Below are 27,361 nucleotides of genomic sequence, written 5' to 3' on the forward strand. Positions count from 1 at the left end.
ATATATATATATATGTGACCCTGGACCACAAAACCAGTCATAAGTCGCTGGGGTATATTTGTAGCAATAGCCAACAATGCATTGTATGGGTCAAAATTATCGATTTTTCTTTTATGCCAAAAATCATTAGGATATTAAGTAAAGATCATGTTCCATGAAGGTATTTTGTAGGTTTACTACCGTAAATATATCAAAAATGTATTATCATTAGTAATATGCATTGCTAAGGACTTCATTAGGAAAACTTTAAAAGGCGATCTTCTCAATATTTAGATTTTTTTGCACCCTCAGATTCCAGATTTTCAAATAGTTGCATCTTGGCCAAATATTGTCCAATCCTAACAAACCATACATCAATGGAAAGCTTATTTATTCAACTTTCAGATGATGTATAAATCTCAATTTCTAAAAAATTTACCCTTATGACTTGTGTTGTGGTCCAGGGTCACATATGTGATCCAAGTACCAGCTCATATTTCGCTTCCTCCCTACATCTCACAAAACTACATACAAGTGAAACTGGTAACAACCAGTTTAACCACGGGCACGTCCTGTCAACATATAGGAACACATCACCTATGAGGTGCCAACTTGTGCATTATGACCAAAAAACACAAGAAATACGCAGACAACCACGTGGGATTCATACACTTCACATACTAAGGCGGACCTTCATCAAAGCTGGAACTAATCGAGCCGTTTGTGCCAGGCTGGGGAGAAAGGAATTGTAATAATGTAAATTATGTGAAAAACAATGCGTTTTTTGAACCATCAAGCATGAGAGCATGTTCTAGTACACCCCCAAAACAAAATCAAGACTTTGTAAAAGAGCATAATAGGACCCCTTTAAAATTATTAGTCATTTTCATTAAAGCATGAGAAAAGTCAAACAAGGCCATAATGCATAAATCACAGTACTGACATTAACACTCAATTAATGAACTTTATAAACTCTTTTTGAGCAAATTAAGATTAAAAGATAATTTTCTGTGCTTCTAAACGGTGTCTAAATTGAGAAAACGGTCACATCAGATTGTGTATTAGTTCCGTTAAAATGTTTAAGAAACTGACAAAACCGTTACCTTCTCTCTGGTGTTTCTGTAGTGCAGTCAGGTGTTTCCTTGTTTTCGCTCTCTGAGTTCTGTAAAAAAGGGAAAAACTTTTACATCAGCAGTACTAAATCAAGGCCCTCTGCTCACTGGCTTGTGAGAAAGACGGGTGAGAAATGATGACGTCAATTGATCAAAGATCAAATGTGAATATACGGAACAACAACGCAAGACGTCTTCCACAGCATTTTGTAGATTGTGATTAGAAGGGGTCGGAAAGCACTAGAACTCTTTTATCTTGCAGGCACTCGAGAGTGAGATGCATCCTCTGGTTACATTTTTATCAGTTAACTGTGTTTGCACAAGAATGTGTGGTTTCAGTTCAACTTAGCATAGACAGTTTTGCAATTTTAGACCTTCTGTCTAAGCAGAAAAAAATTAAAGTTCTTTACCGGCAGTTTTAGTTGATGGTTAAAGCTTATGATCCAGCCTCTTTACCAGATCCCATCCAAAGACATCCAGTTTGGTATCCAAAACCAGTTAACATTGCATTTTGTCGTAACCTGTCTTCTATGAGCCACAAGGCAGACATAGGAAGTTGTGTAAGAGCAGAATGCAGGAAATGAAGTGATGGTTGAAAAAACTGCAGGGTTTATTGAATAGCCGGTTTCAATACTCAGGCTTACTTTCAACAATTGTTCAGCACTAATTCAACAAATGTTATTATACCCAAACAGAAGCAACAGAGAAATCACTGCTTTACAATAAACGATTATACTGTGTGATTGATTCAATGATAAATTATTAAATGATTATAAATGAATTACAAAAGCAGATAAAACAAGACAAATGTGTGGTCGTTCTCTTGAAGGATCTAAGAATTTTTTATGTGAGAGTTCAAGCTTCAAGTTAAAAAATGTAAAAAAAAAAAAAAAATTCCGAGCTTCTATTTGTAAATCTCACTTTTTTTCATGACATTGTTTTGAATAAACCACAATATAAACTTATGATGCTGGGCATGAAATTAACCCTTAAAATATTCCAAAAACATAGAAAAAGCACATTAAACATCATTATTTTAAATATGGGTGTATTGTTAAAATGTACAGTACATATCATTAGAAAATAAACCCAGAAAATACCCTGTTTGACAGACTAGTAAAACAGAAGAAAATGTACAGCACCACTCACAGTACAGAGCACAAATAAAATGTTTAAAGACCTCATGGTGAAAATCATTTTTTATCCGGTGTTTTTAATACGTTTAAAGACAAATCATGTTCAAATTCATCAGTCAACACAGTTGATGACCATTTTCTCATTAAAACTGCGGTGTAACTAAGACTTTGTCACAAACATGTAACCAATCCCGTCAACTTGCGGGGTGTGACTTTTAATATCCGCTCAAAGGTTTCTATTTATACGTTTTTGCAGCATTGAGTAACATAGCCAATCACAGACATGGCCAATCAGTGGTGTTTAAGCTAATCAGAATACACTCAACGCTCAAAACGCTGGAGTTTTGCTCAGAGTTCTGCACGCTCGCAAATTCTCTCATTTAACAAAGTATAGACGTGATGTAAATAAGAGATTCATTGTGCTGTGTAAAGCTTCATTGATTATAACAGAACCTAGTGAGATCATGATGAACTAAGACAGGAGACAGCTTTTCAATTATTTTAAAGGGAGCGCACTTTGCACGCTTTATATGCTATAATTGAGTGAAAATGGAGCAGGTCTGAGCTGGTGCGATTGAGTGGAGGCGGGGACTACTAAGCATATTCATGGTTTGGCGCATACTCAATGAGGTAAGGGTGTAGAGTTACATTCAAGCCATTTGTAAGACAAAGAAATTATTTACATGGGAAAAAACTTTTAAATATGTAATTTTGATTATCAAAGATGAGTTGTTGTTTTTTTCTGTAAAGCTGCTTTGCAACGATTTGTATTGTGAAAAGCGCTATATAAATAAACTTTAATTGAAAATTGAATTGAATTTTAAGGGATGAAATTAGTAGGAAAAAAAATGAAGGGAAAGCCTCGATGGCAGTATCCAATGATTTTGTCTTCGTAAAAATGATTAAGCGTTGTTGAAAGTGTCCAATCAGTAATTTTTCAGCGTTGAACGGTGTTCAAGCTCCCCACAGACAATGTGAAGATCTTCATTTACGGGCGGTGTCATAATTGGCTGCAAACCAATCACACGTCTCCTTGACGGCTGGAAAAAAATAAAAACTTCAATTAAGACTTGTTTTTGGTCACCACTTTGTACTACTATTGAAAAAACACTGCTTAAATGCTGCATCTCTTGTGCTGATCACCTTGTTTGAACGGTGTGAACTTGAAGTCTGGCAGGTATTTGCGTAGTTTGGCGTTATTGGCGGTTTTCTTGATCTGACCGTCTGATTTACTAGTGTCATACTGAGAGCGCTTAGTTAAGGTTCAGCTGTAAGTCTGTGTGAATGAGCATTTAGAGGGTTAGTTCATTCATGGACTACTTTTATGATGCTTTTTGAACTGAAAGATATCTTATCATGTTCCACAGAAGAAAGACTGCTATTCTGCCAGCTGTAAAAAAACTAACTCCAGACACTGTTTGTGTGAAAGGATACAATCACTTCCCCTTCGAACCCGAACGCTTCAACCACAGCGTCCACAGCATCCTTTACAGTCAACTCATCCTCCTCCCCGACTAGACAAAAAGAAACGAAGAAAAAGAGAAACATGATCTTGATATTTGATGATCAACCAATGAGCTCTGATGAAACCGACCCAACACATCTGACGTCAAACACGTCTCGAGTACCTGACAGAATGATGGGCTCCACCTCGTCGTACTCCCTCAGAACCCACAGAAACAGACGAGCCAGATCCAGAGAATAGATGAACTGCCGCAGAGCGCGACCCGAACCCCAGACCTGCAGAGGTTTACCTTCCTCTACAACACAAACACGCAACATTTACCATGTGAACATGTGGGGCGCTCTCAATGTGATTGTGAGTTAAATGTCTCTCACTCTTTGCCAGGTACGTCTTGTGGATCAACCCCGGCATCACGTGACCGTCTTCAATGTTGTAATTGTCATGGGCTCCAAACATGTTGGTGGGGATGACGGCTGTATATTTCCGACCATACTGCTGAAATAACGCCCTAATGGACAAACACACAAGACAAAGTAAACAAATAAAATATTTATATTTTTAGCGTTGGAGAGTTTAAATTATTTGTATTTTAAACTTTTATGATTTAGTAATTCATTATTAGCTTTTTATCAACTCACAAACCCACTGCAGTTCTTACATTAAGCTCAGTTTGGGAAATCCTGGTCTAATAATGTTTAATGCATTGTATGATGTTGATAACAAAAAATGCAATATATTTTCTTTCTCTTCGCTTTTTAAAAAAATATATTTTTGTAATTTTAAACAAATTTGATAAAAATTAAAAAAAAAGTAATCTAAAAGTAGTCCGATTACATTACCTAAAACAAGTAACTTAGATTATGTTGATAACTAGTTTTCATCATGTGACCTGTAATCAGTAACGGACTACAATTTGTAAGTAATCTACCCAGAAAGCACAAAGCTTATTGCGAATGTTTAATTAAGTTTTATTCACGCATCAACTGAAAAAAAAAAAAAAATCACAGAGTAGATATTTAGACGCCCGGGGAAGACAAAATAAAAATGATAAGTAATTTAATACACTTTAAATGATTAAAAACCAATAAATAATAATAATCCCCCAAATCCTGTTTGCATGTTCAATCTGCTTTGGTGGTATTTACTCATTTAAATACTTCAGCAGGTGGTGTACAGTATATGAATCGCAAGTGACCGAAACTTTGTTCACATATCTTTGTTTTTCTTCTTGTTAGAGATGATCTAAATATTCGCAGCTTCAAAAAAAGATAGAAAATGACAGGCCCTCCAGGGATGTTACTATGAATTGTTTAACAACAAATAAACAATAATTAACTTAATGCTGCTTGCCTCATTAAATATGAACATGCTTTGTACTGTCACAGAAACTGTATGTGCTGTATTCAGTTTGTATGTACTATAACAGATCCCATTTGTGACCCTGCAGCACAAAAGCAGTGTTAAGTCGCTGGGGGATATTTGTAGCAATAGCCAACAATACATTGTATGGGTCAAAATTATTGATTTTTATTTTATGCCAAAAATCATTAGGATATTAAGTAAAGATCATGTTCCGTGAAGACAGTGTGTAAATTTCCTACCGTAAATATATCAAAACTTAATTTTTGATTAGTAACATGCATCGCTAAGAACTTCATTTGGACAACTTTAAAGATGATTTTCTCAATATTTGGATTTTTTTGCACCCTCAGATTCCAGATTTTCAAATAGTTGTATCTCAGCCAAATATTGTCCTATCCTAACAAACCATACATCAATGGAAAGCTTATTTATTCAGCTTTCAGATTATGTATAAATCTAAATTTAGAAAAATTGACTCTTATGACTGGTTTTGTGGTCCAGGGTCACATTTTTACTTGAAAATGTGATCTTTTAAGCATCATACATAACAGATACCCCTGTGTCATATATCACTGAAAATGTCTCAACTAGCAGAATACAAGAAGAATTGTTTCAGGAGACCAAACAATACCAAGTACATGTAAGCCGCGTTTTAGTTTGTAGCTTCACCAAACATTAGTAAACCATAGCAGATCACATATATTGAATTAGAGCAGGTGTTCTCAAATCAAACAAGCCCAAACACAACATAACACAACGCACAGATCTAAAGATTATCCTTTTAGAGTTTTTTGCTAAAGCTGAATAGGACATCCAGGATCTGATCATGTTGCGATGATGATGCAATGCAATTTGAAAATGCTGGGAAATTCAACCAATAGAAACCGGATTCCAGGTATGGTGGGCGGGTTTAGTTGCTAGGCCGATGAGTAAAGACCAATCGGGAACAGTTTTACAGCATGAGCACGCTTGGATTGGATTGATCACTAACTGACAGCTCTTGCATTTACCAATCGCCATAAAATAGAACTGAAAGATCAGCACTCATCCACCAGGATCTCATTATTTATTCTTTCATAAATTTGTTGGGTGATAAATATATCTACAAAAAGATGTTAAATACATCTATACCAGCCAGGACTTCTTCTAGACACTGTAATGTGGGGTTTGGTGTTTGGGGTTTTGTTTCATGTTCATGCTTTCCATGTCTTTTATTTTGTAATTGTTTCACCCTGTTAGTGTCATGCTTCCCTTGCCCTCATGTATCTCTGCCTTGTGTATGTGTCATGTCCTGATTGGTTGTCCTAGTCATGTGTCTGGTTTCCCATTGGGTTGTTCTTGTCATGTGACCCTCATTGTCTGCTATAAGTAGCCCTCATGTTGCCATTGTCGTGTATTGAAGTTGTAACCCGCTGTCGGTGAGTCTAGTCTGTTTATGCCTCGTCAAGTCTGTTTATGATTAGTCAAGTCAAGTCTTTGTTTATTGTTTGGATGACTTGTAAATAAAACTGCACATGGGTTCTCACTACGCTCGCCTTCAGTGGACTGATTCGTTACAGAATACACAACCCAAAATATGAACCCAGCAGTTTCACGCCTCCTCTGCCTTCATCAAGGTGACAGGCCTATTGAGGATTATGTTCAGGACTTTTGTGGATTCTGCAACCAAGTGGATTTTAATGATGTGGCCCTTAAGGACATATTTCGGGTGGTTCTTAATGAACCCATTCGTTTCCAGCTACCTGGGGGGAAAATAAACTGGTCTCTAGAGCAATATATAGATTTTGCTTTGAGAATGAGTGGGTCTGCTTACACTGTTGGTGTCATGGAGAAGGAACATGACACTTCCCAAAATTCTGCTCACGTCATGCCTGCCAAGCCACAGCCTGCTCACGTCATGCCTGCTACTCCAGGACCTGCTCACGTCATGCCAGTTAAGTCAAAGTTTACTCATGTCATATCTACCAAGTCAGAACCTGTTCAATTCATGTCTGCCAAGCCAGAGTCTGCTAACGTCATGTCTGCCAAGCCAAAGCCTGCTAATGCAATGTCTGCTACTCCAGGACCTGCTCAAATCATGCCAGGGCTTGCTCACGTCATGCCTGCTACACCAAGTCCTCTTCACGTCATGTCGGCCAAACCAGAGCCTACCCACGTCATGCCCGCCACGCCCGAGTCCCCGGCCAAGATGGCCGCCACGCCCGAGTCGGATGTAGAGCTTGGGCCAAGACTGAAAAAACTGATAGCTAGCGTGATGGACTTACCACTGATGTCGGTGAGAGCTGCAGGCATCCCGGTGATGTCAGCGCTCTCAAGCCCCGCCATCTTAGAGGTCCTGCCACACTCTGCTGCCCTTAAAGTAATGGCTGTCGCCATTTTGAACGTGTGGGCTGCACACCGCGCTCCTGAGTCCTCTCTCCTGTCCACGAGTCTGCTCCTGAGGCCTCTCCTGTCTACGAGTCCACTCCAGAGGCCTCTCCTGTCCATGAATCTGCCTCAGAGGCCTCTCCTGCCTACGAGTCTGTCTCAGAGGCCTCTCCTATCCACGAGTCTGTTCCAAGGGCCTTTTCTGTGCCTGATTCCGCTGCAGAACCTCTAGAGGTGGCGGCATCCGCTGCAGAACCTCCTGAGGTGGTGGTGTCCGCATCCGAACTCACTGCCTGCCCTGTCACGGCCACAGAGGCTGTTCACGAACTCACAGACTGTCTTGTCAGGGCCACGGAGGCCGTTCACGAACTTACTGTCTGCCCTGTCACAGCCATGGAGGCCATCCATGAACTCACTGCCTGTCCTTTCATGGCCAAGGAGGCCATTCAAGAACTCTCTGCTTGTTCTGTTACAGTCAAGTGGTCTGTCCATGTCTCTGCTCCGCCATGGCTTCCTGCTCTGCCGTCATCACCCGGCCGCTCTGCTCTGCCTGCTCCGCCATGGCTCCCCGCTCTGCCTGCTCCGCCATGGGTGCCTGCTCCGCCATGGCTCCCCACTCTGCCTGCCTGACCCGTCCATCTGACAGAGAGAGAGAGAGAGAGAGAGAGAGAGAGAGATGGGGTTTGATGAACACGTCAGGGGTTAAAATACATGTGAAAACAGGGACTACTGTAATAATCAAGTATCTATCTAAACTTCAACAGGGCCTCCCTTCTGACACAACGTATATGATCGATGATGCCAACCTCATCCAATTTCGATTCCATAGCAATTATTTATGTTAACAACTAAAATCAATAGAATAAGAACAAAGAAGTAAATTACAAGAAATGGGGGCAAATAAATAAAATAGAACAACTATACAAATGAAATAATCAGGGCATTACTTTTCAAATAGGTAAATTAGTACGCTAGTATTCAATACTATACAGAAATTGACACCGACAGCAGCAGGTGTATTTTAGGCTGCTGTCACTTTAAGACCCAATCACGGATCCAATATTCACATAGGATTAACTAAGGGTGCTTTCACACCTGTAGATCGATTGCTTTGTTCCGAAACAGGGATTAAACTTATTACAATGTTGCTTTTTATTCTTGGTGCGGTTCGCTTTCACACGGCAAAGTTTCTAAACGGACCAAATTTGTTAATACAAGTCACGCGCGAGTAAACTGTTCTCTCATTGGTCAAAGTTCAATGGTTTATTTTCCAGGATTCCACTTAGCCGTCACGGCTGTCATCCGTCAGGATGGAACAACAGCTCTTTTTTTTTTTTGTAGCTGTCCTTACATTAATTTATCATTTTGAGCATGAGTCCAGGATTCATCGGGTACACATTTTTTAAATGTACCTACTAGGAAGAAGAGCCCTCTTTCAGGTGATCTCGGGCCGATTGTTTTGGCGCGGATCCGGGCGCGATTGCCATGTTCACATATGCCCAAACGAACCGAGCTAAGGGGGGGGAACGAGCCAGGTTCTGAAACAACGAGCCAGGTGTGAAAGCACCCTAAATCAGTTGTTGCAGGATTAACTAAGTCAGTCTTGAGCATCTTATTAAAGACGTTGATAAAGGGAAAAAACATAGCTGTTCTAAAAATAACTGTTAACCTGGTTTCAAGAGGCTTATTGCTTTTCTAAAAGGGTTACTGCCTGGACAGGTAAAAAAAAAAAGAGAAACAAAGTTGTAAAATGTATTGATAACAAATAAATACATCTTTTGTCAAGCAATGAAGTTGTGGTGCAATAGTTGTGGTGCAATATTTTGGCGAAATTTCGCGAGGTCAATTTTCATGATGAACATGACTAAAAAAAAATGCGCGGGAACTTTTTCACCCTCAAACTACCGAAGGAGCGGATTTCCCATTGAAAATTTAGTATTTTTGTTGTTGTTGTTTTTTTTTTATTTTTAAGAAAGTTCAATTTAATACACATTTTCAAAAATCAAGTTTTCTTTTTTCTTGAGTATGTAACTATCGTGCAGTTCTTCAGGAGTTTAGAGTCTTCAGACCAATGCTCAGGTGTCTTTACACACAACGTTTAAACCTTTTAAAAAATGGCACAAAAACAATGAAATTGTCAAGACACCCATTTAGGGCATGTTCACATAGGCTACTGTAGAAAAACATGAAAACAGCACAAGCGGACACAAAAACAGTTTCAGTGTGAATGGACTCATATTCACATGAATATAGCTGAATCTTCAGTTAACGTTACCTCTCAAAAAGTAGCCTTTAGTTTCAGTTGTTTATAAGTGAATACCCACTTGTTTGTTCTGTTTGTTCCACTGTATGTTCTCTGTGTTCAAGAGTATCTAGATAGTGCCTGTTTTACTGACTGAGAAACCTCAGGTGATTGAGTGAGAGAGCAGGAAAACAGATGCGAATGGTTTCAGACCGTTTTGCAAACCTGTCTGGCCGGTTCAGTGAAAAGAAAGGACTGACTCAGATGATTGATCATTAATGGCTTGTTCAGTCAACAGAATATGGGACACGCATAACAGAGATATCAAGGAAAATGTTTCTCAGCTCATGGTACGACAAATTAACCTACTGGATTTCAGGAGGGAAATTTCGGCGACCTCGCCTTTATTCAACATTGTTTAGAAGAATGGAGACGCAGCAAGCATCCCAGATAGCACACGCACGTCTGCAAGATGTCTGTTAAAGATCGCTTCATCTGGAAAGCATCTGCTGTGTACAAACATCTGATAGACGCCTTAAAGATGTCAGAAAACATTTTCTAAACGTCTATTTGACATCTGATCGGTAGCCTAACGTCCTATAGACATATTGCAGATGGGCAAACACTCTAAAAAAATACGTCTTGTAGACGTCAAATAGACGTCTCCGTAATGTACGTGTGCTATCAATGCCCAGATAGCACATGCACGTCTGCGAGATGTCTGTTAAAGATCTCTTCATCTGGAAGGCATCTGCTGTGTACAAACATCTGGTAAACATTTTCTAAACGTCTATTTGACATCTGATCGGTAGCCTAACGTCCTATAGACATATTGCAGATGGGCAAACACTCTAAAAAAATACGTCTTGTAGACGTCAAATAGACGTCTCCGTGATGTACGTGTGCTATCAATGCCCAGATAGCACACGCACGTCTGCAATATGTCTGTTAAAGATCTCTTCATCAGGAAAGCATCTGCTGTGTACAAACATCTGGTAGACGTCTTTAAGATTTCAGTTTTACATGCATTCTAAATCATAAACATTTTAAAGACATCTTCTGATAGCACATGCACGTCTGCGAGATGTCTGTTAAAGATCTCTTCATCTGGAAGGCATCTGCTGTGTACAAACATCTGGTAGACGTCTTTAAGATGTCAGTTTTACATGCATTCTAAATCATAAACATCTTAAAGACATCTTCTAAACGTCTATTGACATCTGATAGGAAACGTCTTATAGACGTATTGCAGATGAGCAAACACACTAAAAAATACATCTTGTAGAGGTCAAATAGACGTCTCCGTGATGCATGTGTGCTATCAATGCCCAGATAGCACATGTCTGTTAAAGATCTCTTCATCTGGAAGGCATCTGCTGTGTACAAACATCTGGTAGACGTCTTTAAGATGTCAGTTTTACATGCATTCTAAATCATAAACATCTTAAAGACATCTTCTAAACGTCTATTGACATCTGATAGGAAACGTCTTATAGACGTATTGCAGATGAGCAAACACACTAAAAAATACATCTTGCAGATGTAAATGCAGACGTCAAATAAACGTCTCCGAGATGTACCTGTGCTGTCAGGGTGCATCTTGGCACGGTATTGCTGATTTAATGAGGTCACAGGTGTGTGTTTTCACACCGGAATTGACCCCCCCCAAAAAACCAAAACCATGGAAATGGCGTATTTGTTTTGGAAACGTACCATGGTGATCACGGTATCGACATCTAATAAATTATATTTTCATTAAGTACCATAGCAGCACTACGGTATTTTCGAAGCGTATACATGATCTTAGTTAAAGCAGATATTCTTTCTCTTCCTCTCTACAGCTCACAATGAAAACCGACAGTTGAACTGGTAAAGCAAGTTTAACCACTGACACACCCTGTAAGTCAACACGAGAACAGACGAGGTATCGACTAATGCACATGACTACAAAAAACACAAGAAATATAGAAACAAAAATACACTCGTGCGGGATTTATGCGCATCACATGCCTCACAATTCTTCTTTTCATCAATGCAAAAGGCGCACAGACTTTAAAGGGACAGTTCACCCAAAAATAAAAATTAAGAAATTTGCTTGCATTTAATGAGGTCACAGGTGTGTGTTTTCACACCGGAATTGACCCCCCCCCCCAAAAAAAACAAAACCATGGAAATGGCGTATTTGTTTTGGAAACGTACCATGGTGATCACGGTATCGACATCTAATAGATTATATTTTCATTAAGTACCATAGCAGCACTACGGTATTTTCGAAGCGTATACATGATCTTAGTTAAAGCAGATATTCTTTCTCTTCCTCTACAGCTCACAATGAAAACCGACAGTTGAACTGGTAAAGCAAGTTTAACCACTGACACACCCTGTAAGTCAACACGAGAACAGACGAGGTATCGACTAATGCACATGACTACAAAAAACACTAGAAATATAGAAACAAAAATACACTCGTGCGGGATTTATGCGCATCACATGCCTCACAATTCTTCTTTTCATCAATGCAAAAGGCGCACAGACTTTAAAGGGACAGTTCACCCAAAAATAAAAATTAAGAAATTTGCTTGCACCCGGTGTTGCTCTAATGCCTTATGCCCTTTCTTCGTTTTCGCACCACAAATAGAAGATTTTTCTTTAAATAAACAATTTTTAAAAAATCCCCGGCGCTTGTCCATATAGGCTCATGCAAGTGAATAGCGGTCTTTTTAAAAAAAAATACGCAAATTATCAGAGAGTGGTCTAATACGACACGTACCATATATTACAAGTTGTCTGGGGGTATACGATAGCTTTTGGTGAAATAGAAACAGAAATTAAATGCACCATCTAAGGAAACCCCGGACCTCGACTGTTGATCTCAGTAAATTATTTGCGCTTCACGAGACTCTATTAGCGCAGGTTCGCCCACTTCTAGCCATTGTATTTCATGTCGAGTTTGATCCAATACAAAGAATGCACTTGTTTATAAACTCATTTATAAGTTCATGTTAATAGATTTTATGCGGTCAGCTGCAACTGATAGGGTCTCTAAACCAAACAAACTATCACATTAGATGAATACTAATAGTTGATGAAACCCATAAGTTACCTGCTCTCCGGTGTGTGGTCTCTGGCTCGCTGCCTGTTCTGTGGAAATAGGGAAAAACTTTTCCTTCAGGAATAGAAATGCTCTCACCTCACTGGCTTATGGATACACACACCTACATGTAAGATATCCAGATTTGCATATATTTACCTGGAAAAAACATCCGGGTAATACATCACCTCGAAATTAGAAGAAAACATGGTAACACTTTACAATAAGGTTTCTTTAGTTAACATGAACAGCACTTCTGCAGCATTTATTAATCTTAGTTCATATTAATTTCAACATTTACTAATGCATTATTAAAATCAAAAGTTGCATATATATTATAAGTATATAACACCTTATAGTAAAGTGTTACCGAAAAAATGTACTACAGTAATTTAAAAAAAATCGCATTAGCACATATTTAATTGTATTAAAATCTGCAAACATTCAATTCAATACAACAAATATACCATTATGTATTTTACATTTTTTTTTCGTTTATTCTTCAATTTTGCTCTCTAGAAAAAAATACACTTTATGCATTTTTTTTTTCTCTGTAGGTTTTGTAAATCTCACTTCCTTATGAATCTGAATAAGACGAGCAAGCAGTCTTTAAATTCTTCACAAGATGAACTTATAATACTGAAAATCGCTGATTTTCTATGTAGCGTGATTCGGGAACCCTTAAAATATTCTAAAAACCCTTGTTTCGAATACCAGTGTATTATTAAACTATACAGTACATATCATTAGAAAATAATCGCCTCTTTTATATATATAAAAAAAAAAAAAAAACTTAGGGGAGAATTGAATAACTGGTACCCGCCCCTAATCATGATGTTACACGATGTTATTGGTCGCTTTACATGTCAGTCAGACAGCCAAAGGTGTGGCCAAGAAACGAAGCTTTTCGAAACTCTGAATCAAATGAATCAATTGCTTCGTAAAATGATTCACTGATTCGAAGCGCTCGAAACGCCACTCTGGCGGCATCTACTGGTCAAACGGTGTAACTGCAACGACAACTCGGGCCATTCATGTATAAGACACCTTTTACAAACGATCTGCAAATGTATTCATGAAAGTGTGCGATCTACAAATAATTAAATACCATTAAATGTGAAGATTCTGTGAATCTGTTTTATTGATTTGTGTGTTATAAAGCAATGCTTGTTCAATTAGAAACAATTAAGTATCATTCTTCTTTTCGCCTTATACACGCACAAGTATTACAATTGATTAAATGAATTAGAAATTTATCTACATCATAATAATTCTCCAATGAAACACTGATTCACGAGATCACCATCTAGCGGCGAATTTTGTACCCTGATAGCACACGTACATCACAGAGACGTCTATTTGATGTCTACAAGACGTATTTTTTTTAGAGTGTTTGCTCATCTGCAATACATCTATAGGACGTTTCCTATCGGTTGTCAAATAGACGTTCAGAAAATGTTGTAAAACTGACATCTTAAAGACGTCTATCAGATGTTTGTACACAGCAGATGCTTTCCAGATGAAGCGACCTTTAACAGACATCTCGCAGACGTATATGTGTGCTTTCTGGGTAATGTTTCGAAACCAAGGCTTAAAACAGTATGACGTAACAAAGCCTCGTTTGCTGAATCAGAATGAGCTTGTATTGAACTTGGCAAGTTCAATACAAGCTTCACACGAAGCAGTGTTTTGCGGACAACAGATTTATATCCACCTTATTTTCCCTGTAAATTTAATGTGTCTGGCTTCCGGTGGCATCTACTTCCAGCTATTTTTTTAATTATTATTATTATTTTAATGCATTATCTTAATTATGAACACACTGGTTTGTGGTGCAAACAGCTTTACCGTTTAGTCAAGTCAAGTCACCTTTATTTATACAGCGCTTTTAACAACACAGATTGTGTCAAAGCAACTTTACAGTATTAAATAGGAAAATAGTGTCAATAATGCAAGAATTATTTAATGTATTTACTGATATTGTTCCTTGTTATTTCTCTACAGCGGCTAATGAACCGGAAGTCTCGCACATTCACAGAAAACGGCTTACTTCAACGTAAAAAAAGTAAGGTGGATACTCTCGCTACAAACACGTATTGTTTCAGACTATATACACTTATATATTGCTTTTGCGATTTCATAACAGCCCTACTTACTAAGTTCTTACATCCATGCATTGTTAAAATTTCAAATACTCACCAATGCAGGGTTTTGCTTTAATTTGGGGCTTTGTGCAGTGCTCACATTTATTCAATTAAATCATTGCCTTTTGAAATTTAATCATCTATGGAAGCTCATTTCCACCACGGAATAAAATAAATTACATGACTTTTTAGCTCACAAGTCAGAATTTCTTCTCAGAATTCTGAGTTTACATCTCGCAACTTTGCCTTTTTCTCAGAATTCTGAGTTTGCTTTCACAATTTTGACATTTTTTCTCAGATTTCTGAGTTTGTGACTTGCAATTTGACTTATTTCTCCTAATTCTTAACCTCTTGCAATTTTGACTTTTTTTTGTCTGAATTCTTAGTTCATATCTCACTATTTGTTTCTGCCACAAAATTAAAAAAAAACTAATTCTGACTTTCTCACAATTCAGTTTTTTTTTTCTCGAAATTGCGAGTTTATATCTCAATTCTGACTTTTTTTTTTAGTTTATATCTCCCAAAACCCCCCCCCCCCCCCCCTCCAAAAAAAACAAAACAAAACAGAATCGTCAGATACAAAGTTCATTAATTTATTCATTTTTTTATCCCTTGGCGGAAACAAGCTTCCATAATCACATTAGGCCATAATGATTCCTGTTTTTGGTCCCCAAATTTAAGACCTCTAAACATGATATTTATGACTTTTTATAACCTTAAATCTTCTAAAGGACCTGCAGGAACACTATGTCAAACACGTCTCGAGTACCTGACAGAATGATGGGCTCCACCTCGTCGTACTCCCTCAGAACCCACAGAAACAGACGAGCCAGATCCAGAGAATAGATGAACTGCCGCAGAGCGCGACCCGAACCCCAGACCTGCAGAGGTTTACCTTCCTCTATAATACATACAAACACATGAAACAGGTTTACCATGTGAACAGAACTTAAATGAGGCTCTAGATCCTCCCAGAAAGTTACATGCGTCTCACTCTTTGCCAGGTACGTCTTGTGGATCAACCCTGGCAGGACGTGACCGTCTTCAATGTTGAAGTTGTCATGGGGTCCAAATACATTTGTGGGGATGACGGCTGTGTATCGCAGACCGTACTGCTGAAAATACGCCCTAATGGAGAAACACACACACACAGACTGGTTTTTAAACTTATGATGGATATAAACAAACATCGAATAATAATAAATACATTATTTTCATGACAATTATGCACATTCATCACAAATTCTCATTACTATAGTAAAACAATAATTACATACATTAAAAATTAAACATTTAAATTAGTAAATATTATTTAGCATGGTGTTTGTTGTGCTGCATTTGGTTTATGATAAACGCATGATTTCAGCGAGATAAACATGATAATCAGAACCAAAACAGATGTTTTTAGCAGGTCCGAGCTGTAATGGTGCAGCTCTATTCTGGAAAAGGGGGCGGGGAGCAGCAGCTCATTTGCATTTAAAGAGACAGGCCCGAAAAACAGCGTGTTTCTGCTTCCACTCAAAATAGGCATTTTCAAAATGATATAATAAATGATCTGTGGAGTATTTTGAGCTGAAACTTCACAGACACATTCTGGGGACACCAGAGACGTATATTACATATTGTAAAAAAGGGGCATAATATGTCTCCTTTAAATATAACAATTATTTCAGTATATTTTCTGTATCACAGCAATGAGAATTTAGAATCACAGTCATGAAATTTAAAATCAAAATATGTTTGATATTTACACATATGGGAGGTTCCTCTGCAATAAAATCATACTGAAAGATTCAGAACTTACTACAACTAACTTCCCAATTTTAACGTCTGTTCATTAATTACAAGAGCAATACTACAGTGAAGTAAAGAAAGACCTTTCTGGGTGCAAAAGAACTTTACAACCTTTATAACCTTGAGCAATATAAAAATATGAAACTGCATTTTATAAGCATATCTACCTGTGATGGGTGTAATATGCAAGGGCTTGTGTACAGACGTTCTTTGTTAGTTTACTGCTGTTTATGAATTAGTGAATCAGGCCAGAGACTAAATGATTAACTTCACACTGTTCCTGTTAGTAGTGTAAAGATCTGTTATCTACATTGTGATTATTTAGTGATCAAAGATCATACTATTAAAGGGGTCATGAACTGCCTTTATTATTTTGTACTGTTCCACTTACAATGTTATCAAGATTTTTACATCAAAAAACATAATTTAATATTTTCTGTCCTGTTTTGACCCCGCTCATCTGAACGCTCTGTTTGAATAGACGTGGCGGACTGTCGACTCGGAAGTAAACGCCCACTGCTCTGATTGGCTAACAGCTGTGTATGTTTGACAGCCTACAGCCTTCACAGATAGACGCTGCTGTGATTTAGGTTAAAAATGCATAAGTACTTAGTACATATCAAACGATCTGTAATAACAGACAAAGCAATAGTGGTCACGTAATAAAAAGTTAAATTTGTGTGGTCAGATCCAATATATTCAACACAGCATTGTCTTTTAGTTTCAATCTTTCTGAAAATCCTGTGATGAATTGTGCTTTGTTTGTAAACTAATCCACGGTAAAAAGACCAAGTTCTTACTGACGCGGTCTGGATCTTCATTAAAAATAAAGTTCATCCACTCTTTCCTAATGTTGGGATCAGAAGGAAGGTGATGCAAAGACTGTTTTTCCACAGCGTGGCTCTGAATAGCGTCTTCGGAGCATCTTTATCGTTTGGTTCCTGCTTAGACCTTCGGGCGGGGCTAAACAGGCAGTGATGTAGAATCGGTGGGCGGAGCTAAACAGGCAGTGATGTAGAATTGATGGGCGGGGCTAAACAGGCAGTGATGTAGAATCGGTGGGCGGAGCTAAACAGGCAGTGATGTAGAATCGGTGGGCGGAGCTAAACAGGCAGTGATGTAGAATTGATGGGCGGAGCTAAACAGACAGTGCTGTAGAATCGGTGGGCGGAGATCAACAGTGCTGTAGAATCGGTGGGCGGAGCTAAACAGGCAGTGATGATCTTCTGCAGAGGCGGAGTTTAGCCACACTATTACGTCATAAAGTGGCTCATTCCACAAGCTGTCGTTTTGGCAGATTGGCTGCAATATAAGCTGTTTTTAGACTAACGAGAAAGTTTTGAGGTCTGAAACTTACAGGATGTTTTTATAGTACAATGACTTCTTATCGGTCAAAAGATCAAGGGAATTTGCATGAGCAGCACGGATCTATCAGTGATTTGATTTCAGCATTTTGGCCAAAACTTCCAATATGATAAATGACAGTTTAAACTCTCTTATTTATTTTTGTTTTCACGCACATCTTTCAAAATAAAAGTCTCACATCAGAAAAACTTTTAGAATGACGTTTTTTGTTGTTTCTTTGACTGTACACTCCGCGACCCACTCAGAACAATCTTGCGACCCACTTTTGGGTCGTGACCCACCAGTTGAGAAACACTGATCTATGGTAACATTAAACTGTAAAATGATTGTAAAAAGCATGATTTACAGTTCAGATACAGGTTTTCACAAAAACAAAAAGTTTAATGATCATGACCTTCACATTAGGCTTGCCGCGATAGACGGTGATACCGACCGGTGTTAAGCCGCAACACCGGTTACGTCACTTGCCCACCGTGTCACTGACCCCCACCATCGTTTTGATTTTTTTATAGTAATAAAAATAATTTAGTTCAGTAAAAGAACAGACACTACAATTAAAAACTGAACGCGGCTGCTCAATGCAGCGTGCCGAATGACAGTTGCATCACAGATCAGATTTCATTTCTCCAGTGAGGAGGGCGAGTCCAGCTGACTGACAAGAAGAGCGAGGCAGATGAGTTGAGACAGACGAGAAGAGTGAGGCGAGGCGAGACAGACGAGAAGAGTGAGGCGAGACAGACGAGACGATCGCGGATGATTTAGTATCGAAACGAGATGCAAAAGCGCCTGTTTGGTAATATTTTGGATTTTGAAAAGCCTGTTGACTTTTTCCATTTATCTAAGCTGATTTTAGAAGTTTTTTAAACATTTGTTTCTTATTTAATTGGTTCCACATTGTTTTCTGATTTTTACATTATTTAAACTTTGTCATTTATTTTATTTGACATTCATTTTGCTAATAAATGTTCTACGTTTCTTATTTATTTGGTTATATATTATACATGTTTACTTATTTCCAGTTTTGTATACCTATTAAACTTTGTAAGTTATTTGTTATTTTATATTAGGCATAGACTGCCCTATAGCATGGTGTATTTTTATTTGTTTTGTTAATAAAAGTTCTATGTTTTATATATACGCTAAAGTGAGTTTGACGTTGCATTTTGTTGTTGCATTCAAGCAATTGACGCCTAACTGTCGCTAATTCGAAGGAAAGTGAGGAAAAAAGGGAAAATTCAAACGAACTAAAAACAAACAATTGCTTTACTCCGAATTGCCGCTATTTGAGAGTGAAAGTAAAATGGGCACATTGCTTTTACAAGCTATTTAAAAGCAAAGGAAAGCGAGGAAAAGAGAGAACGCCCGCCCCTGCGTGATACCGGTATTACCGGTGTTGTCTCATGTCGATTAACCGGTGGGAAAATTTCCTCACCGACACAACCCTACTTCACATCTCAGCCTTTAAACCATTTTTAAGAAAATGGAAAAAAAAAACAGTTGCATCACAGATCAGATTTCATTTCTCTAGTGAGGAGGGCGAGTCCAGCTGACTGACAAGAAGAGCGAGGCGAGTTGAGACAGACGAGAAGAGTGAGGCGAGGCGAGACAGACGAGAAGAGTGAGGCGAGACAGACGAGAAGAGTGAGGCGAGACAGACGAGACGAGTGAGGCGAGGCGAGACAGACGAGAAGAGTGAGGCGAGACAGACGAGACGATCGCGGATGATTTAGTTTCGAAACGAGATGCAAAATGGAAAAAAAAAAACATGGTTACTATAGTTAATCCATGGTAACCACAAATTAACCATGGTTTTGCTTCACTAACCAGGGCTGGAAATGAGGGGGAACGTGGGGGACGGAGTCCAGGGAGTGAATTTCGAGGGGTGACGACGTTCCAGCTCCAACTGGTTAGAATTTTTTGGAAACGAAAGGGATTTCTATGTTTTATTCATTCAATAGCCTACGCACATAAACGTAGCACAATATATAATAATAATAATTTTGGAATAACTCTTTTTGAACAGTCACTTCGTTCCTGAATTAATCAGTTGTTTGAACAAATCGACTGAATGAATGATTTAGTGACAAAGACACTGACTTGCCGCCACCGATTTAAATAATTGAATCTCTATATTCATAACTTTATATTTAAAACACAGGTCTTCAACCCTGTACCTGGGGACCCACTGTCCTGCAAAGATTATTTCCAACCTGCTTCAGCACACCTGGCCAGCGACTTTTCAAGTAATACCTTGTAAGTCAAGTAAGATCTTGATTATCTGGTTCAGGTGTGTTTGATTAGGGTTGGAGCTGAACTCTGCAGGACAGTGGGTCCCCAGGAGCAGGGTTGAAGTCCTATGTTTTAAAACATTCATCACATAAAATTGTTATTATGAATTTAAATGCTTTCATGCTACCTTTGAGCCTAATTAAACAGTCTGTAAATATACCTAAATGCCACTTTTGTGTTCTTGTGTGCCACCTCTGTAGTGCAAAGATTTTTATATATATTGATTTATTTTGATTGGTAACTTATGCTTCCTGATTGTGTCTTCTTATACTAGCTGAATGTATTGTAATAATAAAAAAAAAGAGAAAGGTTTATAAATATAATTACACAGGGTGCCTTTGATCTTGATACCTAAAAATCCTATGGTTTAGAGGAAACATGAAGTAAGTTTAATGTTATAGACTATAAAGGTTTCTATAATTAAATACATCTGAATGTTTGTCTAAAAGTTACCCCAACTTAAGAGTTCCCCCAGTGAATTTAGGCCATTTCCACCACTGACACTAACCATAGTTTAACCCTGGTATTTTTTAGTAAAACTATGGTTATACAAATGGCAGTCAAAATGCTAAAAAAAAATTAAAAACGGGTTAATTTTCATAAGGGAAAACGATCAATTATTAATGTAAACAACTATTATCAATCAACTATTAATTAAATATATTTTACTGTCTTAATTGTTTACATTTATATAATGCATTATCTTCTTGTTGATCCACCAGTTCACATTTACAGCGTAAAACATGGGTTGATTTTCCCATTGGTCCGATCAAAAACAGTAACTACCAGCAGGAGGCGCTTTTTAAGCGGCAGAAATACAGCGGTTTCTCCGGTAACAGCAGAACACAACTTTGAAACATGCAGCGCTCATGTTTATTTAAAGCAACACTTTGTAGTTTTTCGACCTTAAAATAATGTCTCTAAAATGATTTCACGAATCAATATCGGACAGTCTACTTCACGTCTGAACGGTTATTCAAATAAAGAGGTTCTGTTACTTTACAGCCTTATAAACTTATGACAATGTCCGATGTATAGGCTATTATGGACATTATGGCTATATGGTTATGCAGACAACATTTTATTCTATTATACAAATTACACCTTTTGCAAACAATGCTACATACGAACTATGCATACTAATATCTAATTCTTATTACATTGTATTATGGTCTTGATTATTACAAGTGTTCAGAATGTTTATCTGTCATTCCTTTTGGTTTAAAATTCATACGTTTTATTATTTCTGTTTTATGGGTTTATGGTTTGATTTTAATGTACAGCACTTTGGTCAGTCTTGTGGCTGTTTTTAAATGCGCTTTATAAATAAATGAACTTGAACTTAATCTATCAACCACATGGAAGAACTGTGAGCAAAAGTTACATGGTGTTGCTTTAATAAATTCATAGCCTTTTCAAATTTAATCGTCACATACAGCCATAATCGCAATTCTTGTCTTTCTTGTACCCAAATTGAAAACCTCTTGAAATCATAATTAAGACTTTCTTGTTCCATTTAAGACTTTTTATGGCCTTAAATTTGATACAACTAAATGTAAGACTTTTTAAGGACCTGCGGAAACCCTGAATAAGGAGATCATATAATAAACACTTAAAATCAACACTTTTCACCATTAGTTCATCTTGGCAGCTGTTATAGTAAAAACACATATGTACATCATATGTAATGCTCATTTCATATGCAAAGATGTTAGCCAATCACAGCAGTGGGCGTTTACATTGAGTCTCACAGCAGACACGCCCCTTCCAACGCAGCGTTCAAATTCAGTGTTGAAAACGACCATTTATATCTAAATCATGCCCATTTTTGTTTTAAAAAACGATACTATTATTAAGCGCAATTATAAGCACACCTCAGGAAACATAAAATTATTTTAAAAATGCATTTCATAATCCCTATACTGAAATTCACCACTGAGAATAAATAAATAGCTTGGATGTACTGCGGTAATTAAATTATGAATTGAAAATGTTTAAATCCCATAATGAGGTGATGATTAAATGGAATGTTATTTTTTTCTCTTTTGAAATGTGATCGAGACGAGCTTTAACGGGATAAAACTCATGACCAATGAACTTTGACACTGACCTGTTCTGGACATCAATCATGCGTTTGGCGAAAGCATAACCAAAATTAGACTCATGAGGCGGACCGTTGTGGATCTGAAACAGAGTGAGAGAGAAACACGGCTCATCATCTCTTTCAAATCATAAAACAATTGAAACTGATGATCTTGTTAAAATAAACATGATCTACTGGTTTTCTAATGTTTTGAGTTTGTGTTTTGCAGTGTTACAAGTAACGCGAGCTACGTAATCAGATTACTTTTTTCAAGTAACTAGTAAAGTAATGCATTACTTTTTTGATTTACAAGAAAATATCGGAGTTACTTTTTCAAAAAAGTAATGCCAGTTACTTTGTTTTCCCATTTATTGACTGACAGCTCTGCTGTCCCCATATTGGGAGAAATGGGGAGTACAGAGGCGTTGTGTGCGCTGTGTGAACATGATGCTACTGTAGTTCTAGACTAAATATGAATGTGCATTAATTCATCCCACTCACAAAAAACAGATTTAGTATTCATTAAAATGAATTATAACAGTGAAATGCAAACTCAGAATATGACCTGTAATAATTAAATATGTTAAATAGCACAAATGTATCTAATCCCATTCTATTAACCAATGTCTTTGCTGCTGGCCTTTGATGATCCAGTTCAACCGTACTAATAAGCACAAATGACTTTAGATAAACTAACAATTTTGCTTCATTGTTTTTTTATTGCTGAAGAGTGTTTCTTCTCTTGTGTTCTACTGTACAGACGTGAATTTACTTTTCCTTCAGCCTGAGGTTTATTCATTACACTTTTTGGTGTGAAAGGGCTTTTACTTTTGCTATAAATAAAACTTCTTATATTAAAAACAATCAAGCCCTGCTTATATTTAAAAAGTAACGCGAAAGTAACGCAAAAGTAATGTAACGCATTACTTTCCATAAAAAGTAACCAAGTAACGTAATTAGTTACTTTTTTAGGGAGTAACGCAATATTGTAATGCATTACTTTTAAAAGTAACTTTCCCCAACACTGGTGTTTTGAAAGTTACAGTATTTTTTTGAATTGATAAATAATCAAGGAAAATTTGCCCTTTAAGAGAACACTACACACAAACCATCCGAATATCTGCCTATTAAAATGCATGTGTGTGTGTGTGTGTGTGTGCACTGGTTTGGGTGGTTTATGAGGACACACACTTGTATAATGACATGGGAATGACACAGGAATTACAATGTGAAGGTGGTTTATGAGGACACAGTCGGTGTCCCTGTAATTCAAAAGGCTTAAAAAAAATTAAATGTTGTTTTTTTTGAAAATCTAAAAATGCAGAAAGTTTTCTGTGAGGGGTAGGTTTAAGTGTAGGGTGAAAGAAAATACAGTTTGTACAATATAAAAACCATTACGCCTATGGAGAGTTCCCGTAAACCACCAATACCAACATGTGAGTGTGTATGTGTGTGTGTGTGTGTGTGTGTGTGTGTGTGTGTGAGAATTTACCATGGTCTCATCTATAGGGTAGGTGGTTTTATCTGGAAAGATACACGTGGAAAGGCAAGAAACGACCTTTACCACACCGAACTCATGAGCCGCCTGCAGCACATTGTCATTGATAAACACATTATTCCTCTGAAAACAACAAACAAATATGGTTAATATACAGTTTAATTATTCAACACTAATATATGTCAACCATTTTTATATTTCCATTGTTTTTTAATGTTAATAATTACCCAGAAGTCCAGGTTCTGTCTCATGTTTCTGAAGAGCCCGCCCACCATGGCGGCCAAATGAATGACGTGCGTGGGACGATGTTTCTCGAAGGCTGCTCTCGTCTCTTCAGCGCTCCTAAAGCAGCACGTGTAAATATATTTATCATGCATGGGATACAAACGGACAATAAGCATTAAATAAAAGATTTCTGTAATCCTAAGAAACTGAAATTCAGTCACGTGTGTCCAAACGTTGGACTGATGGCTTTATTACACGACAGTATGGCAATATGTCGTTGCGATAGTATGAAATGGCGGATTTTTCCATTTTTGTGTCCGCAATATGCAAATAAGCACAGGGCAAGATCAAGAAGCACAGAAAGATAAACACGCAGGTCAGGTAGGCGAAATGACGTTATAAAAAGTCTATCGAAATATATGTGTATATCCGCGCAGCGCAGGACTGCTTAAAATTTTGGCACGTTAAAGTGATCAATAAATGAATGGATGGATGAGAAAATATAAAGAGCGGGACGTGCTCGATTTTAAAAGGTAATGAGGTGCGAAAAAGAGCTCAGTAACGGTCGATTGTTGGTACATTTGACCAGTTTTTACCATACTTTCAAAACAAAAATTAAAATAGGAAAAATATGCAATATGAAAATAATTGAAGACAAAATGTGTTTTCCTGAGAAAAAAAAACAAGATTTGGTTTTCAAAAAGCCTTTTTCCAAAAGCTACATCTGGAAAAACGTGGGTCATCTTATAATCAGGGTCGTCTTATATTCGGGCCAATACGGTAATTGGTATTAAAATATCAGGACAGTTTTATAACATTGGGGAAGTTTCGAGATCCATCCATGTTAGATACACATTCTGGGTCGCTAAACACCCAAATACGTAATAATGATTGGCATTTAGAACTACAGTGAACTACGCTTATAAAAAGTTGGTGTAAAGTTACAGTCATCGTTCTTGGTGTCAACAGGTCATTATTGTTATTACTTGCATAACATTCGCTTACAAAACATCAAATACATGCTTTATAATATGTGATAAAAGTTTAATCATTGTGCTTTATAACTGTTGTGACGTCTGATTAGTGTTTGTCCAGGAGCTCTTACATAAGATTGGCCTCTTTGGATGACAGGAATATCCATTCTTCTCCTTCTCTCTCTTCGCCCTCCTTTTTCACCACCCGCTCTATCGCTCGCCCCACCAGCCCACTGCCACCCGTCACCAACACTCGCATCGGCCCGACCGACCCGTCCATCTGACAGAGAGAGAGAGAGAGAAGGTCTGATGTTCATTTCAGGGGGTATATATATATGCTATCTATGCATTCATCTATACACTCTTACTGTGGTAATACCATGGTATTCATATTCACACATTCACATGATTATACTATCAATGTAAAGTCCATAAAAACATGGCATTACCACGGTTCTCCATAATATGTTTAATAGCATTGGCAATAGAGCGGCACTTCTTTGTTACTGTATTCTCTTTTTAAACAGTGTCATGGTATTGTCATCTGATAAGTCAGATTTCATTGATGTTCCATAGCAGCACAACAGTATTTTTCACAATGCACCGCATACAGCTGAATCTGTCCAAGGATATCAAGTTAAACACCAACACACCCTTTATTTCAATATGACAACGCATCAGTTTGAGGTGTGAGGTTATGCAGTAGAGCATGACCACAAAACACACAAGAAATATGCAAACACATGCTGGATTTGCATGCTTTAGAATCAAATGTCACTTTCATCAATGAAAGATAAGGCCACCATGCATGAATGAAACCACTTAATACTCAATAAAATGAACTTTATAAACTCTTCTGGATCTCAAATTGTGATAAACAGCCCTCGAAGTGTTTGAAACGAGCAGACCATCAAATGCATGAACGAGCGTGTATGAATTCTGTTAGTAATTGATGAAATCGAAGATGTACCTGCTCTCTGGTGTCACTGTAGTTAAAGTCCGTTTCTTGTGAACTCAGTTCAGTCGGTGACCATATTTTCATGGCCTCCGGGCCGCTGTTTTGCTCATGCAAAATCAACTCCTATCTGCTACCGAAATGCCAAGAACTGTTTGCTAAATTCATTTAAGTAACATATTTCTAATCTGCAATACAATGTGACATGCGCCGCCCGATATATTGTTTCCTCTGCTCAGATAGCGGTACAGGCGTAAGTTTCCGGTCGGTCCGGTCAGTGCGCATGCGCACTGCTAAGCGTGCTTCTCAGGACACTGGTTGTTTCTATGGAAACCTGATATTTTAAATGCAGCTGCGATGACGCGTGTAATTAACCAGTTCGTGATTGGCTCTTACATGTAGAAGGCGGGACGTATTCCGATTTATCCCACGTTGCAGTTAATCTCATTCACAGTAATGCGTGTGAACCGTCTTTGTATATGGCAAGCCGTCTTAACATTTAATCTATAAACCGCATTAGTATCTAATTTAAGATTTTTTTAATTTTAGATACTAGTATATTTTCCATTAACTACTAGTGCTTATTATTTAGGTACTATATTCTTTAGGTACTAGTGTCTTTGTAAAGTTACTAGTACTTGTTCATTAGATACTAGTACGTAATCATTAGATACTAATACTTATTCATTAGATACTAGAACTTATTTATTAGATACTAGTGCTTATTTATTAGGTACTAGTACGTATTCATTAGATACTAGAACTTATTTATTAGATACTAGTATTTATTAATTAGATACTAGTACTTATTCATTAGATACTAGTACTTATTCATTAGGTACTATAACTTATTGATTAGATACTAGTACTTATTGATTAGATACTAGTACTTATTTATTAGATACTAGTACTTATTTATTAGATACTAGTATTTATTCATTAGATACTAGAACTTATTTATTAGATACTAGTACTTATTTATTAGATACTAGTATTTATTCATTAGATACTAGAACTTATTTATTAGATACTAGTACTTATTTATAAGATACTAGGTGCTTATTTATTAGGTACTAGTACGTATTCATTAGATACTAGTACTTATTCGTTAGGTACTAGAACTTATTTATTAGATACTAGTACTTATTTATTAGATGCTAGTATTTATTCATTAGATACTAGTATTTATTCATTAGATACTGGAACTTATTTATTAGATACTAGTACTTATTTATTATATACTAGTATTTATTCATTAGATACTAGTATTTATTCATTAG

The 27,361-nt window shown here is 37.4% G+C and overlaps 2 protein-coding genes across 3 annotated transcripts in view; both read right to left on the reverse strand.

Moving 5' to 3' along the window:
- Positions 1-13,014, reverse strand: part of LOC107559102 (GDP-L-fucose synthase-like) — a 34,128-nt gene extending 21,114 nt beyond the window's left edge. The window contains exons 1-2 of one of the 2 annotated variants that reach the window (XM_016242827.1): positions 12,914-13,014; positions 12,767-12,804 (exon numbers count right to left, since the gene is read on the reverse strand). In XM_016242827.1, the coding sequence (XP_016098313.1) occupies positions 12,767-12,804; positions 12,914-12,926 (51 nt within the window). In that variant the 5' untranslated portion in view covers positions 12,927-13,014. Of the gene's footprint in view, positions 1-1,082; positions 1,142-1,501; positions 2,980-12,766; positions 12,805-12,913 lie in introns of those variants that run through there. The other variant, XM_016242828.1, reaches the window with a different exon arrangement.
- On the reverse strand, positions 3,036-26,377 carry LOC107559101 (GDP-L-fucose synthase-like). Its single transcript, XM_016242826.1, has 10 exons — positions 26,097-26,377; positions 25,258-25,406; positions 24,155-24,269; positions 23,922-24,050; positions 22,457-22,530; positions 4,067-4,200; positions 3,856-3,987; positions 3,662-3,741; positions 3,371-3,470; positions 3,036-3,267 (listed from the first exon to the last, which is right to left on the reverse strand). Exons 1-10 carry the CDS (start codon positions 26,166-26,168, stop codon positions 3,212-3,214), a joined length of 1,041 nt encoding a protein of 346 aa, XP_016098312.1. The 5' UTR covers positions 26,169-26,377; the 3' UTR covers positions 3,036-3,211.
- Between the last annotated feature and the right edge of the window lie 984 nt (positions 26,378-27,361).

Source organism: Sinocyclocheilus grahami, unplaced genomic scaffold (assembly GCF_001515645.1).
Source record: "Sinocyclocheilus grahami isolate Dianchi unplaced genomic scaffold, SAMN03320097.WGS_v1.1 scaffold674.1, whole genome shotgun sequence".
Classification (NCBI taxonomy): Eukaryota; Metazoa; Chordata; class Actinopteri; order Cypriniformes; family Cyprinidae; genus Sinocyclocheilus; species Sinocyclocheilus grahami.